At 53.0% G+C, this 16,618-nt stretch overlaps 1 protein-coding gene across 1 annotated transcript in view; it reads left to right on the top strand.

Annotated features, from left to right (window-relative positions):
- Positions 1–1,482: 1,482 nt before the first annotated feature.
- MN1 (MN1 proto-oncogene, transcriptional regulator) overlaps positions 1,483–16,618 on the top strand; it is a 39,609-nt gene continuing 24,473 nt past the window's right edge. The window contains exon 1 of the mRNA XM_064168141.1: positions 1,483–5,171. Within this exon, the coding sequence (XP_064024211.1) occupies positions 1,727–5,171 (3,445 nt within the window). The 5' untranslated portion in view covers positions 1,483–1,726. The remainder of the gene's footprint in view (positions 5,172–16,618) is intronic.

The raw sequence follows: 16,618 nt of genomic DNA, 5'->3' as shown, positions 1-16,618 counted from the left end.
AGCTGTGCCTGCGGGGCGAGCGCCAGGGGGCGCTGTGCCCGTTCGGAAAAGCCGGCACCGACGGCGCGCACGCAGGCGCAGAGGGGGAGCGGTGGGGTTCGGCGGCTGCGCTGCTCCGAAGTCTCGGTGGGGAGCCCTGGGGCCGTCCCAGGACCTAAAACCTCCGCGGGGAGCTCCGTAGGCGTCCCTACTCCAAAGCCGTCCGTGCCGCGCAGCCCTCGGCGGGGAGCCCCGGGGGCGTCCCTGTCCCGCGACCCACGGCGGGGAGCGGCGCAGCTGTCGGTCCGTCCCCCCACCGCTCCGCGGGACCAGAGCGCAGGGGCCGGTGGTTCGCGCCTTCCCTCTCTCGCCGGGGCCGTCGCTCCCGTAGCGAACGAGCGAGGCTTTTCCTTGCATCTCTTTGTGCCTCTGTCGGGCCGCTCGTTCTTCATTTTCTGCCCCGGTGCCAGTCCCGGCGCCCGGCCCGGCCCCTGTGTCACTTTGCTAAGTAATAATTTCCATGTCCAATTCCATTTCTTCTCTAGTTCTGAAATCTCTAAGCCATCAGCAAGGAGGATAGTTCACATGAAAACTAATTACACAAAATCAATATTTAATCACAGCGCAGCATCCTGATCCTGCAGAAAAAAAATCCCTTTAAACTCTCCTGCCATACACAAACCTTCCCGGCCACTTATTTATAGATCCCACTTTTTTTAAAAAAATTTTTTTTTTGAGTAATTTTAGGGTTTGGGTATTTTTTTTTTAGACTATCGACACGTGGAGCACCTGAAGCGCCTGTTCCCGCCGGCGGTTTAACCCGATGGACGTTCCTCCCTTCGGGCAGCCCCGGCTTTTAACAACTCCGCTCCCGCTAAATCGGGACGCAGCAGCTTCGGGCGGGACTGACTGGGCGCGGAACGGGGTCCGTGAGCCCGGAGGTACAGCTGGGACACCGAGCCGCTGTTTTTCCCAGCCGGCGCCTCTCGGGCGAGTTTCGCCCCAGGCAGTTCGAGGTTGCTAGGAGTGCGGGACTGGCCGTGCTCGGCTTGCAGTACGGTCCCTTGGCTCGCCGCTCGGTTCCAAACTCCGGTGCCCCACCCCGCCGGCACCCGCAGCTCTCCGCAGCTGCCCGGCTGCCCGCACTCCGTGTGCCTCTGGGACAGCGGCGCTGCCGGCGTCGGCGAGCGGCCCAGAGAGAGCGGCGCGGGGCGGGCGGGGCGCGGGGCCGAGCGGCGCGGCGGAGCCACCTTAACGGCGAGCCCCGCCCCGGGCCGCGCCGCGCTCATTGGCGCAGCCCCGATGGCTGAAATTCATCGCTGAAATGCAAAACTTGTTGCTGCTCCGCCAGCGCCGGCTGAGAGCGAGGGAGCGCGCCGGGGAGCGCGGCGCAGCCCTCCCAGCGCCCGCACGCAGCGCCGGCTCCGCCGCCCCGGCCCCGCCGCCACCGCCGCCGCCGGAGCCCTGCGAGCCGCGGGCAGCGCACGGCGGGCCGGCGATGTGGCGCGCAGCTCCCGGTCGCCGGAGCCTATGAGCGGCTGCGCGCCGCCCCGTCGGCTCTCGGGCAGCAGCGAGCGGCGGAGCCGCCGGGTGAGCGCGGGCGGGCGGCCGGTGCCGGCGGCGCGGCGGCGGCGGTGCGGCAGGATGTGAGCGGGGCGGCGGAGCGGAGCGGTGGGGAACGGAGTGGGACGGCGAAGCGACGCGGCGGGGAGCGGAGCGGCCATGCCCTTCTGAGGAGCCGCGCAGGATGTTCGGGCTGGAGCAGTTTGAGCCGCAGAGCAGTGGCCGAAGCGGCGGGCAGGCGGAGCGGGGCTTCGGCCAGCCCGGACTGAGCATGAGCGCGCACTTCAAGGCGCCGGCCTTCCCCGGCGGAGGCCCGGCGGCCCCGGCCGTGGACCCGGCCCTAGGCGCTCTGGGCGAACCGCCCCTGCTGGGCATGAACATGAGCATGGCTGGGGACGCGTACGGCTTCCCGGGCCGTGGCCCGGCTGACCTACACGGCGGCGGCGGCGGGATGCAGCCACCGGTGCACGGCTTCTTCGGCGGGCAGCAGCCGCACGGCGGCCACGGCGGCGCCCACCACCCCCATCAGCACCCGCCGCACTTCGGTGGCAACTTCGGGCCCGACCCCGGCGCCTCCTGCGTGCACGGCGGCCGGCTGCTGGGGTACAGCGGCGCACTGGGCGGGCAGACGGCGTTCGCCGACGGCTACGAGCACATGGCCGAGAGCCAGGGCGGTGGCGAGGGCTTCGGACAGCAGCGCCCCGGGAACCTACCTGACTTCCAGCACCACAGCGCCGGTGCTTCCAGCCACGCTGTTCCGGCTCCCTGCCTGCCCCTCGACCAGTCCCCGAACCGCGCCGCATCCTTCCACGGGCTGCCGGCGGCCGGGTCCTCTGAACCCCACGGCCTGGAGCAGCGGCGGTTGCCCGCGCAGGGCAGCGTGGACTCGCTGGAATACAATTACCCCGGCGACGGCCCCGGCGGCCACTTTGAGCTGCCCGTCTTCTCGCCGTCGGAGCCAGAGGGGCAGCTGCCTCACTACGGCGGCGGACGGCAGGTGCCGGCGGGCGGCAGTTTCGCGGGAGCACCCGCCCTACCCCGGGCACCGGGCATGGCCGTGGCCAAGGCACACCCACCGCAGCAGCACGGTGTCTTCTTCGAGCGCTTCGGGGGAGCGCGGAAGATGTCCACCAGCCTGGAGTCGGGGGCCAGCGCCCGGCACTCGCTGATGCAGCAGCAGCAGCCGCCACCGCCGCAACCACCACAGCAGCCGCCGGGCTTGCTGGCCAGACAGAACTCCTGCCCGCCAGCCATCCCTAGGCAACAGCAAACAGAAGCCAACGCTCCCAACCCCAACCTGCAGGACAATGGGCCCATAATGCAGAACCAGCATGCACAGTTTGAATACCCTATTCACAGACTGGAGAACAGGAATATGCATCCCTACACCGACCCCGTGTTTAATATGCAGCACCCTCCTCCGCAACAGCCACCAAATCAAAGACTGCAGCACTTCGATGCCCCCTACGTGAGCGTCGCCAAGAGGCCGCGGTTTGACTTCCCCGGCAACCCTGGCGTCGAGCGCTGCGCCTCCTGGGGCAGTGGCATGCATGGCCCGGCCATGGAGAGCCATCTCTCTCCAACGGCCTACCCCGGCCTGCCAGGCGAGTTCACCCCGCCGGCACCAGAGGCCTTTGGGGGGCCCCTGCCGCACGGCGGCCCCGAGCACCCAGCGCTGGCGCAGCGCCAGAACGCGGCCCTGGTGATGAAGCAGATGGCTTCGCGCAGCCAGCAGCGCCTGCGGCCGCCCAGCCTGCAGCAGCTGGGGCACCATGGCGAGGTGGGCCCACCTGGTGGCCTCCCACCACCCGCTTTTGAGCGAGAGGCCGGCGGCGGCCGTGGCTTTGACCCACCGGCACCACACCTAGCCCCTGACAGCGCCTGGTTTGCAGGGCCTCCGCCGCCCGGGGAGCTGCTACCGCGGCGCATGGCAGCACCGGGGCTGCCAGCTGAGGCGGCCCCCCATGAGCTGGGCCTGCAGCCGGGTGGTGCAGCCGTGCTCTTCCGGCCGGGCGCCGGTGGGCTGGGGCTGCAGGAGCCGCTGCGGATGGCAGGCGAGGGTCCGGCGCAGGCCTTGCCCTCGCCTGGTGTCCACCCGCCCTTTGCGCCTGCCATGGGTGGCCTCTCGCAGTTGCAGTCGCCGGGCGGTGGAGTGGCACTGCCCAGTGCCCCCTCTGAGCGCCGTGGCCCTGCTGACTTTGGTGCCCAGCCCAGCTTCTCCTTTGCAGCAGCGTCACGGCAGCCGGCGGCCCATGGGGCTGCGCCAGCCCTCAGCGCCTCGCCAGGTGCCTACCCACCACCCCCACCTGAGTTTCCCCCACCGCCGCCACCACGCCCTGCTGCTAGCAAGCTAGGTGCCCTCTCGCTGGGCTCCTTCAGTAAGCCGGCAAGCAAGGACAACGTCTTTGGGCAGAGCTGCTTGGCTGCCCTCTCCACTGCCTGCCAGAACATGATCGCCAGCCTGGGTGCCCCCAACCTCAATGTCACCTTCAACAAGAAGAGCCCAGCTGAGGCCAAACGCAAACTCAGCCAGGCCGATCCTGACCCACCGCCGCCTGCTGCCCCGGACTACTTCCCAGCAGGGCCACCAGCAGGTGGGGGTGGCACGGGCAAGGCGGCCGGCGCTACCCCGCTGCTGCCCGCTGAGAGCAGCCTCTCGCCCGGCTACGCGCTGGAGCCGGCAGCCGGTGGCGAGGGGAAGGCGGGTGGCGGGCGGGGGCGGGGCCGCCGGAAACGGGACAGTGGGCACGTCAGCCCTGGCACCTTCTTCGAGAAGTTCTCAGCTACAGAGGGTGGTGGGGCTGGTGTCAGCCCGGGGCAGCCGGCAGTGCCGGCAGCAGCAGGGGGCCCACCAGGGCCCACGGGTGCAGAGCGTGGTGGGGGCACCCCCCATGACAAGCCCCTGACCTCGCCCTCCTGGGGCAAGGGTAGTGAGCTGCTGCTGGGGGAGCAGCCTGACCTGATGTCCTCCCTGGACAGTGGCATCCAGAGCGTGACCAAGTCGGATGGCAGCTCCCCTCACGTGGACTTTCCTGACGAGGTCAGCACCAGCTACGGCAACGAGGACGAGGTGTCCTCCAGCTCCGACAATGCCACCTCCAAGCCCACCCGCAGCCCACTGCTGGGCGGCTCGCCCAAGCTGCCCCGTGCAGAGCACGCACTTCTCAACGGACAGAAGCCCCTGGCCCTCGGCCTCCTCAGTACATCTACCTCGACCCCCGACAGCTATGGGCTCAGCACCACGGCGGGCACCCATCCTGGCACGCCGAGCATGGAACAGGTGCGGACCCCCACGAGCACCTCAGCCCAGGACGAGATCCACCCCCTGGAGATCCTGCAGGCGCAGATCCAGCTCCAGCGGCAGCAGTTCAGCATCTCGGAAGACCAGCCCTTGGGGCTGAAGAGCAAGAAGGGGGAGTGCACGGGGCAGAACGGGGACAGTGACCTGGGCAGCTGCTGCTCAGAGGGCGTCAAGGGCGCCATGAGCACCATCGACTTGGACTCCCTGATGGCGGAGCACAACTCCACCTGGTACCTGCCCAGCGAGAAGGCCCTGATGGAGGGTCAGGAGGAGGACAAACCCATGGCACCCTGGGAGAAGCCCAAGCCCCCGAACCCCAGCAAAGAAGGTATTGGTCATCCGGTGCGGGTGCTGGCCTACACCGGGGGGACAGTGGGCTACGTTGGGAAGGGGAGGTGACAGGGTTGTGGCACCAGAGTACTAAGCACATGCCAGATCTGCACCACCCCTGATGGGGACCTTAGTGGATGCTGGGAGTCCTCCCATGCCAGGCTAGGGCAGTGGGATGCTAGGAGGCTCTGCTGGGGTCAGCAGCAGGGACAAAGTGCCTGCTGTCCAGCCAGCCCTGGGTGATAGCTGCTCCTCTGCTGGTCTCTGCAACCAGCCCCATCCTCATTGTCCCTCCTGGAGAGTGGCTCCAGCCTTTTGGGAATGCTGAGCAGAGGGGCTTCCAGTGGCGCTCCTCTGGGTGTAGTTTGCTGAGGAGGAGCCTTTGGCAGAGCCCCGCTTAGGCCGAGCCCTCCAGCCATTTTCCCCAGACTGCTAGAGAGATTTTCCTAAGCCCTGAGAGCACATTTGTGTTGGTCACAGTGAGGCTGTCCCTCAGTTCCAGGTATTTCCCTGCCTGCACTAAGAGCCTGCCAGCAGCATGATACTTAACTAAAAGGCTCTTAACGTTTTTGGGTTTGTTGTTGGGTGTTGTTTTTTTCAACTCTCTAATAGAAAGGCAATTAAAATTAAGGCTCTTGGTCTGCTGGTATAAAACTTGCTTCATTGACAGATGTTTAATTTCAACATTAGTTGTCATTTTTGATCCTTCCCTGTGTCCAGAGGGCATCGTAATTCCCCAAGCTCAGGAAAAGAAAAATGTTTTAATGGAAAGCTCTCTATTATAAAAGCTATTTAAGATAAAGATGATTACAGATGGAATTGGCTTCTATTTTTTTCTTCTTATCAAAGCCCCGTTTTCCAAACTGGCTGACTGTGCAAACGTTACAATGGATGCACGTGTGTGTACCTGCTGGGCGAACGCACGCAGGCCATTTTTCGGTGTGCTTTAGGTACAGGTGTGTAACGTACACAGCATCAGCTCATTATTTGTGCCTGGGAAAGTTGACGTTTTGCTCCTGTTAGCCTAGTTTGTTTCCATTACGTCTGGTGGTACACACTGACTTTTTATGTCCTCTGTGTTCAGTGATTTCACGACGAAAGGTGTTGGGAAAATCAGAAAGGAGCCGGTTTGAAACGGGTCAGTTTCCTAACCCCAGTTCTGGTTGGCTTTCCAGCTTTGGCTTTCTGAAGCGTGAATCCTAGCCCCCACGGTTTGTCTCTTTGTTCATGGTTAATGCCTGGCGCAGGAGACTCTCATTTCAGGCGGGAGTGTTTAGCATGCACAGCAGACTCTAGGAAGCCCATCAGCATTCTCCATGCTTCACCCAGGCAAGGACATAAATTGGTTTGTTTGGGGCCCTTCTTTTCCATTTTTAAATGGAGTTGCACACAGCATCCTTCCTGGCCCCTTCTCCTTTATTGTTTCTTGTCCACAACATCTAGATCTGACTGGATCAATAGCTAGTTAGCACAAATCACAGTTCCTGTCACTTCTACCTTGGCAGACCCGAACACATCTATAGGTTCTCTCACAGCACACACACACACACACGCAGCCGCGCTTACGTGTGCGCTTTCACACATACACACATCTACACGCCGTGCTGTACATGGAAATAAGAGTCAAATGAGTAACTTACTCCATACATCTTAATTTCATGGATTAAAAAAAAAAAAAATCCTGAGCAGTGATTTTAATCCTGAGCAGCACATCTATTAGAAGGGTAATTTGGCTTAAAGGGATGTATATTTTGTGTGTCTGTGTCACATGGAGTGGTGCTCTCTTTAACATCTTTAACGCACTCCTACGTTCACTTTGATCACTGCTATTCTTGGTAACAGCCAGTGAAATAAGGAGTTGCTTTCTGGTCGCGATAACCACTGTGTTGCTGTTCAAACAGTTCATCACTTGGAAGGAAAACCATTTTAATCGGTGTTCCTATATAAGGAGATGTTTCAGTATTTCAGAGGCTTAACGTAGAATAGCCAACCAGTCTTACCACGATGCGCTCGTTCCGGTTCACACTTTAGCCGCTTGAATTGGGCTGGGGTGAGGAAATTCATAGAGAGTAGCAGAGAATTTACTTTAACTGTTGTTGGAAGTGATAAAGATACAATAGGTGAGGCAGAACAGCCTGTTCTCAGCCAGAGGGAATCATTTAACTTTCCGACACTGTTGCTCCGAGTGTTTGAAACTGTGATTAAGAAACGGCTTTATTTATCCAGTGTCTGAGGTTTTAAACCTTGTTAGTGGTCAGGGATTCACACCACGGCGTTTGTTGCAGCAGCTCCCTGGTGAGCGCAGGCAGGCTGATGGGCAGGCTTCGGGCAGCGCTGCTCCGCTTGCCAGCAGCTCCTCAGCGCGCTGCTGCTGCGCCGGGGAAGCACTCCCTGTTTCCTGGTGTGTGCAGTTGCTTTGATGAGTCCTTAGACTCCAGTTCCCTCACCACACAGAGGCATTGCTGGTGGGCCTCTCATGACACCTGCCCTGACAGGAAGGGAAGTACTGGGTGATTTATCCCTATCATGGCATGGAATCCACACCTCCCTCTCAGTGGGCTTCGGGCAGGGCTGGTGGCATTGGAGACATGTCCCCCTTGGTGGGGCGTGGTGACCACTTCCCGCTGCTCTCCTGCAGTACAGAGCTAGGGCTGCAACTCTGCCTTCACTGCTGGCCAAGGAGTGCTGCTTTGGGATGGGCTGGCACCCTGAGACACAGCAGAACCGGGAACTTTTCAAATGCTCCTTTAGCACCCAAATCACAGCGGGAAGCAACTTGTTTGAATTGCTGAATGGCTTTTCTAATTCCATGTAGCTCGCCTCTCTTTTCTCACAACGGCACGGAGTGATTTGGTATCTCCAGCAGAGCAGTCCGTGTGAGCTGGGAGCTTTAAAGGCAGGGATGTTATTTTGGGTGCTGCGGGTGTAACACGTACACACCTACACCATTCAGTAGGTGTCTGCGGCAGTTTGGTGCGTGTGCGCTCACATTTTGTGTCTGAAATTAACATCTTTCCTGCTGGCTGGATGTGACTCTTCCCTGAAATGCCATTTTCTGCAAGGAGTATTTTCTGGTACATCATTTCTTGTACTGACATGCTTTATGAGAAGTGGTTGATAGTTTGTTTCCCACCCCCCAATAAATGCTTTCTAGAACTCAATATTTCCCTTCTGCTGTGCAGCTAAAGCTGGAAGTGAGATATTGTAATAGAGTCCAGAGAGGTTGTGTTGACTTCCAGCACCACAGCTCTAGCTAACAAAGAATAACCAGATCAGATTCACTTAAGAGCCCGAGGCAAGTTTAATGGGTTTTCCTTTGCCTGGTTTGGCTGAACCAGAGCAGTTTCCCCTTCAGTGAAATGTTGATTAGTAATTCTCTAGAAACCCAGTAATTAAGTGCTGGTGGGATTTTGCTTTTAGTTTTAAATTGAAATTCTGAAGGTCCCGGGCTGCAGATGTCAGGTGAAGATGTTGGTGTGTAACCTGGAAGAAGGCAGGGTCTTAGAGGAGAAAAAGGCGAATATTCAGTGGCTCGGCGGCCGCGGGTCTGCCGGAGCTGCTGGACACGTGCAGCGCTCCCTGGTTTTGTTCGTGTTCCATTGTAACATCCTCCTCATCGCCGACCGTGCCAGCCGGGCAGCGCTGCTGCCCGAGCAGTGGGCAACCTCTGCACACCGCCACTAAAGGCATTAACAAAGGTCAGATGTAGTCCAGATGTGGCCGGGAGCCTTTGTTTTCTTTCTCTTCCCGGGGTGTTCTGCTGCCTGCTTTCATTTTAAACACTGCAAAATTCTTTGGAGAGGCTTTACCCAGGGACTCGTTTTGTTCGCTGGGAGCGAGCTTGTCAGAGCTCCTGTGAGGTGTTTCATTCTCTTAAATGCCTCTGAGAGTGCTTTGTGCCGGGGGGCGGTGGTGGTTGTGCTTGGTGTGGGGGGGTGTCTGTGCTGTGGAGGGGGTTTGTGCTGTCGGAGTTCACTGACGGAGCTCAACACGCTTTGCAGCCGTGGGTCTGCGATTCCCGACGCTGCTTTGTTTGCTTCAAAGGGCTGTTCAAACTTACACAGTGAATTTTAGCGGTTAGTGGGGAGATGAAAAAATGAAAAAGACTTTTGCCTTTGCCAAGAAGTTGGGTGATGCCCCTCAAGATATGAAGCACACATCGTTAATAAATGATCGCAGCTTTTGGAGGAGGCAACGCTCATGTTGCATGCTGCGGGAGAGAGTTCAGGATGCTTTAGGTTTGGGTTTAAATGATCTTTTAAACTCTTCTGACCTGTTTGGGAAAAAAACAAAACATGGAGAGGTTGCCCCTGCTTGGCTTGGCTTGATGTGAGTGACAGCAATACTCTATTGTTTACTCTGACCCACTGCAATTTTGAGTATTTTCTGCTAGAAAATGGTCCTGTTTAGAACTGTTTTCCTTTGTTTGATAAACATTCAGCAGCAGTCTGTTTGTAGACCTTCACGGCAAATATTGGAGAAGGCAAGGGGCAAGGCTTTCAGCACTGTTTGCTGTTGCTGCTGTAGCACGCTGAGATATTTAATGCCGAAAGTGAGTGGATTTACAGGCGTTTCAGTAACCACCAGCGCCACTTTGTTTTCCTGTCCATCCCTCTGTCTGTTAATTTTTGGTGTTTAGATTCACCTGTAGTGGACAGTCCAACTGTGTTTGCATTTGATTTGATTTTTCTTTTTTTTATTTTACCCAAGTCTGTGGCTTTTTAATGGCAGGTTCAGCAGTGAGGTTAGTTTGAACCAGGCTGTTCTGTGCAGGCTGTGTGAGGGAGGGCATGAGATGGGCTTTGGGGATGTATTTCTTGAAATCACTGTGTGAATGTGCTTCAGGTCTTTCCATGCTGTGTGAAAGGAAATGAATTAGACTTAGTATTTATATATGAGCTTAGATGACAGCATAGATTTATTCTGATCCGCGATGTGTTACACCGTGTCTGCTCTTAATTTTTAACAGGCAGTACCTGGGTTTTTTTACCAGTGAGTAGTGGAATGCTCAGTCATATAACTGCAAACATATTTTTATTTGCTTGAGAAACATTATTAATCAGCAGTGCCTACAGATACAGTTTGTTGTGACTTGTCTAGAGCAGAGGATAAGGCACTAAACAAAAGTTTTTAACCTAAAAGTATACGGGCTGCTTTTATTTGTAACAGCTGACTCCCAGCTTCTGCCGTGCTCTGAAGCAGAGAGAGGGCTGGGTACAGCAAAATGTCTTTATGTGGCCACATAAAATTTTAGTACCAGACAAATTGCTGTACATTTTTCGTCTGTGGTTTCTCCTGTGTTTCTATTAGATGCAAGTGTGAGTCGAGGATCCACAGCCAGCATAAAGCCAGCTCTGAGAGGAATCTTCAGGTGGCTGAACACAATTTACTGCAATATCATAAACAGTTTAATTGCATAATTGCTCGAGCACACTGCGGGTATCGAAAGAAACAAGACCAACTGTGCTTTGTGGGGTCCTTAATGTCTCAGGCTGGAGCATTTCATGTGCAGATGGTGTGGAGAATGGGAGTCAGGCGGTGGGTACCAACCTGTCTGTCACTGGTACCAGCTTGTCCTTCAGTGCTGGCCTGTCTGTTGGTACTGGCTTGTCCACCCCGGCCGCTGCTCCAGCCCACAGCCCACTTTCTGTCCAGCTGCTCTGGGTTTTCCACTGGAAAATTTAAGCCCCCCAAAAAAATGAAGTCTGCCCATGTCAATTCCACGCTTAGGGTGAGCAAGACGTTTTTAAGATGTCAGTGGTGGTGTTTAAGTACAGAATTATTCTCGTTCCACTTATTCGAGGGCGTTTTAGAAAGCGCTGCTGTTGATGAGCGATGTTCGGAACATGGCTTGTGCACTAGTTCTGGGGTAAGGGACCCAGGGCAGGGAACCATGTGGAAATGAAGGTGGTGAAGCTGTGCAATCTTCCAGGAAATTTAAGGTCCACCCCCGACTTTCCTGATCTTTAAATCTGAATTTTTGCTCTTCTATAGCTAGCACCATTTGCACATGGTGATGACGCGACTGGCTTATGTAAAAGTCCCGATGTTCTTTGTGGTTAGCTGCTTTTCTTTTGCAGAACACTTGTCTTGGATGAGTTAAAACATTACAAATCTTCAGTGATTTCTTTTAATGCCAAGATTTAAAAAAAAACACGTTTATTTTTTAAAAACAGATTTAAATATCTTTTTTATGGATTCTCTGCCAATGTTCCCAAGTCAAATACCTTTTAAATTTGAAGCTGAGAATTGAACAGCTGGTGGTCTAATCCGTTAATTTTTACAAGCTGACTTTCTTAATACTTCAAAGAGAACATCTGAAATTATATTGCTTTGCTGCTCCCCTCATCAGCACCCCTTCTTCTTGTCTCCCCCAGCATCCTCTAAGTCTTCACGTTCTGCTCCTCTCCTGGCAAATGACAAAGGTGTACGTACGCGGGGATGCGTTTTCCGTGGTTAGTGTGATAAGTTGTGATACTTGCTGATCTAGAAATGCACCTCTCAGTGCAAATTATTCTCTTTTTCTCTGTATATTGATGCAAAAAAAAAAAAATAGTGTGGTTCCTGCTTTTCTACTCTCCTCTCCATGGCTGGGTTATTTTTTTCTAACAGAGCAAGTGTTACCCTAAGAGTGCTGGCACTCAGCAGCTGGGTGTGCTGGGTTTGCACCCTTTTGAGGCACCTGACTCAAAGCCTAGAGTCCATCACCCATAGGATGAGGCTGAGCCATCCTGGAGTGGTTTGGATAAGGTTTTCCCAAGTTTTGCCTTGCTCCGTTAGGCGACGACTGTTCTATCACGCCTCGCGCTTTCCCTCCCCAGGATGCTCGTACGTACCAGGCAAGGGGAGCTCCTGAGCATGAATCGTTCCTCTTCTACACACTTTGCTTCTGCTGGGAGCTTTTAGTTGTGCAGTTTATGTCTGTTTGTTTTCAATTTGAGGAAATCTCTTTGTGCCTGTTTAGTATTTGAACATAAAAACGCTGCGCGTGACACCGCGCCCTCTAAATTTTTATTAGCTTTTAAGATTTGCCTAAAGAGCCTTTTTTTCCCCCCTCTCTCTTGGTTTGGTAAGCAGCAATCTGGTTACATTTAAGTGCTGCTTTGATGGATTTTTTACATTGCAATAAATACCGTTTAGAGTTTAAGCCCAACCTGTGTGTGAGCTCTGAAGGGGACTGTGCTCGCTCTGCTCAATGTGGTGTGAGCTGGTGCAGCCACTTTGCTCGAGTGGCCCTGAAATTCTGCCTACTTGTTTTAAATCCCTCTTTGGAGCATTTAAAAAGTGAGATGAGGAAGCTGAGTTGTTGTTGTGGTTTGTTTTTTTTTTTCTTCCTTTTAATTCTCTTCTTTGCCCTTCAGTCCTGACCTGGACCTTTAGGACTTGATACTTTTTTTGATCACAGAAAAGCTGCAACTGATCAGTACTTGGGAGACAGTTTGGGTTGATTTTTTGCTATTTTTTTTGTTGCTAAAATAGATGTTTTTCAGAGTTAAGTCTGCATTTAATTAATTTTGTGAATTAGTATTCACAAAATATTAGGAAGCATTTGTATTGCTAATAGAAAGATCATCCCGAGGCTGAGGAAGCACAGCTAATTGAAAAAGCAGCCATTTGTAAAGGGAAGGAAATTTTAAAACATTTCATACCCTAATTAAGAATATACTCCTGATTTAAAAGTGAGAATATTAATTTGCTGTGTGAAGCAAATAGACTGAAAAGCCCTGGAAACAGTCATATCCTTCCTTCCTCCTCTTAATCCTCTCCCAAAATGCAGTTTAAGAAGAAAGGCATGACTTTTCCTTTATTTTTTTTCATTTTAGATGTAGCCTGAAACCATTTTACTAGAAAGATGCAAATTGATCTATTAGCATAGGAAATGAAGGCTGGGCTGGGGTTATTATCTGGTCAAAATTTTTAGGATCTCTTTCCTAGAAAAATCTTCCCCTATTTGTTATGTTGCTTTGTTTTTTTTTGGTAGTGGGGTGGCTGTTACCTTCTTCTCTTAAGGACATTTTAAACCTTTTTGGTCTTGGGTAAGAGAAGCCCTGGGAAACAGAGGAGGCTGTAGCTGAGGGATGTCTTGGAGACACAGATGCAAACGCATCGCAAACAGGGCGAGGTCCCTGGGGACCAGGACTGAGCCTTCCCTCCCCTGTCCACGGCTGGAAGTGATGCTCTGCTCGTCTCTCGTGTAGAAATGGGTGGAGAGGCAGTCTCTGCCTGAGCGTTGCTGTCTCATGGCTAGATGGCACAGTTGGTCAAGTCATTGCCATCACATGGATGGACACTTGGGTCTGTCTTTGGTGTAGATGTCGGTGGAGTCTGTAGTCAAGTCCCACTCTATTAGTATTTTTATTATTAATATCATATCTGTTGCACTATAAATTGGCTGGGTGCTGTAGAAACCTGGGAGACGTTCCCACTGCTAAAGATTTAGAGCCCAAAGGAGAAAAACCAGGCGGTGTTCGGCCATACAGATGCTGGTTTGCCAGGGACCAGTGACCCTCCCTCAGAGGCTCTGCCAGCATCCCTGTGGCTGAACAACCGTGGTGCCACCTGGACTTCGGCAAAGAGTGCAGGTGGGGTACACAGTGGTGTCCCCAGGAATGAGTCTGGGAACTCGGGTATCCCACGAAAGCTGTCACGCCAGGACTGAAAGGTACTGGGATAAAGGTGTGCTGATTACTTGTTCCTCCAGCATGTTTGGTAGGGTCCTGATGCGGCATTTCTGCTTTACTGGAGAAACAACAACATAGCCCAGTCCAGTGTGAGAGTGCATTTCTAAAGGCGTTTCTCAGTCTGAGCAGCAGAAAAGAAACCGATACTTAAGAAGATTGATGTGAGGTGGATTTGCTATTAGCTATTCCAGATAAACTGGAGTTGAAGTGTCCCCATGAGTAGGCTTCCTTCTTCTACTTTCCTTGCCTCTGCTCTGGGCTCAGGGAGAGGTGAGGGTGATTCTACCTATCCAGGCCTTGACTCCGAGGATCGAGCTCTTGGGTAGATCGCAGCTGTCTGATACGACCTAAACCTTGATGTAATAGTGCTAGAAAAACTGAGTCTCCCTTAGAGATGTGAGGCAGACAGATAACTTTTTGCCTCTAATGTTAAAGGTATTTTTGCTCATTTTCTATTTTTTCTATTAATCCTAAATATTAAGCTGAAAAACTTCCCCCCACCTTCTTCTGAAGAGCAGCCCAAATACAGTTCTGAAAAGCAAGAAAACAATCAATATGCCTGTTTCTAGTCTAGCAGAAAAAAAATTAAATCCCCTCCTAATTGTAATAAAAAATACCAGAGCCTGAGTCAGTAATTCTGAAATGCTTTAAAAATAGCATTATCGTTCAAAGTGCAAAAGCAGCTGGTATTTTATGATGGAACAGATTTTATTGTTGCTGGATGTAGGGTCAAACACTTGCAACACATACTTGATTTAAACAAACCAAAGCCAACAAGTGCTTGCCTTTTTTTTTTTGTTTTGAAGATAAAATTGGTCTAAATTTTTTTTTTTCCTCTCCTCGATGCTGCAGTTCCCTTCTCTACCTCTAAATATAGGCACATGCTGTTCTTTTTCTGCTGGGAGAAACAGCCACAGCATCCCAGCTCTCCGTGCTCTGTCCTTCTAGAGGCAGAGGCATAAATAGGGCTGTCTCGAGTATGATTCAGATCTCACCCAAGCTGTTTTGGAGATAGGCAGATCACCACAAAAAGAGAGAACAGCAAAACATTCCTTCGTTTTGCTTCCTTGTTGTTATTTGCCATCAGAGGGAAGTTTGCTGCTGTCATTTGCTAACTGGCTGTGGCTGCCTGCAAGCGGGTACCAGTTGTGCTGGGGATGGAGGGGCTGCAGGGAGCTCAGGACTGGCCCTGGTTATTTGCATTATCTTCTGAACTCTGTGCATGGACAGTAGTGTCACACAGTACATGACACAGCCATTTGTCCTGTAGAGTAGTCAAGTTAGCATGCTGTGTCCAGGTCCTCCTGCTTCAGCTGAGGTGACCATGGGACCTGCAGCAGTGGGGGTGCCGGTGGCAGCCATGCGGCTCCCCCCAGGGAGGGAGGTTGCTGTGCTCTGGACTTGCCTGAGCACCCCGAGACTGGGCTGGGCTGACAAATGCTGTTTTAGAAATGGGGGTTTAACAGAGCCATCAACTGTTACTGCAATTAATTACCCAAACCCTCGTGTGTTTTGTGTAGCTTTGTCTCGAGTGGTTTATCTCAACGCTGCTCAAATATTTCAGTTACAGAACAGAACAGATGAAAAAATCTTCCTTGAATCAGACAAGTGGGAGCTTGGGGAGCTGGAGAACTGTGCACTTGAGAGAGAGAGGGTGATACAATGAGGGTTCTGTGTCTGCTGAGTGTAGTGAAGGGTTGGGTGCTGGCCTTAAATTTGGAAAGAGCTTGTGGTAGGAGTAGATCTCTGTAATTACTGCTTTGCAGTGAGAAGTGTGGCTGGGTAGAGGGAGTAGAAAACGATTCATTGTCCAATTGTGTTTCTACAACTGCTGCGCTTTCCAGTGTCTGTTTTGAAAGATAAAATTTTGTGTCATACTAATTTTTATTTTTTTTTTTGGAAGTGAGCAAATAAAAGTCAGCAAAGGAGACCAAAAAACCCTCCAACAAACCCAGGGGTGAAGAATGTCAAATGAGCAACGCTTAGAAAACGTTCAGCTTTTGTGAGCCCTGCACCAGTGTTTGGAGAATCAGTTCAGGTGTTTGTGAGGCTGCTGCAGGGTTTGTGTTGTGGTTATTTGGGGTTTGGGGTGTTTGATGATTAAATTAAGAATTTTTAAAACTAGAGATTTTATGTTTGCTTTTATTTGTGCTGGATTAGGCAGACCTCATCAAAACCTGGTTCAGTCCTGAGCCTGCTTTCGCTTTTCCATGACTCGATTCCTGTTGCCTGGTGGCAACGTATCCGAGTGTCAATTGTTTGAGATGATTGTTTGGATTATACTCAGTTTGAATGGTATGAAATTGTTTGTAGTGAGAAAGGAGCATTTGTTTATGATGATAAAAATAGTTTTTTCATAGCCTAGGTTTTTTGTTCATTGTATGTAATAGTGGCTGTGATAACTGAGAAGATCCCTGTGCCGTTTCTGAAGGGGATATTACATGGCACCATTTTGCTCTCCGTACGCGTTTGGGTCTGCACGGTGCTGAGGAGGAGCTGTTTATGCTTCACACGTGGAGGAAGAGTGGGAAGACCAAACCTCCTCTTGTCCCTTTGGGGGGGGGAAAAAAAACCCCACCCAACAACTCAAAAATTTGGATAGCATCTTTAAGATGGAGCATTTTTTTCCCCCCCTTTTCCCCCTCCCCCCTTTTCCCCCCCTTTTCCCCCTTCCCCCTTTTCCCCCCCTTTTCCCCCCCTTTTCCCCCCTTTTCCCCCCCTTTTCCCCCCCTTTTCCCCCCCTTTTCCCCCCCCTTTCCCCCCC

This window comes from Pogoniulus pusillus, chromosome 30, assembly GCF_015220805.1.
Source record: "Pogoniulus pusillus isolate bPogPus1 chromosome 30, bPogPus1.pri, whole genome shotgun sequence".
Taxonomy (NCBI): domain Eukaryota; kingdom Metazoa; phylum Chordata; class Aves; order Piciformes; family Lybiidae; genus Pogoniulus; species Pogoniulus pusillus.
The sequence above is the reverse complement of the archived record's forward strand: the minus strand, read 5'-3'. Positions and strand labels throughout refer to the sequence as shown.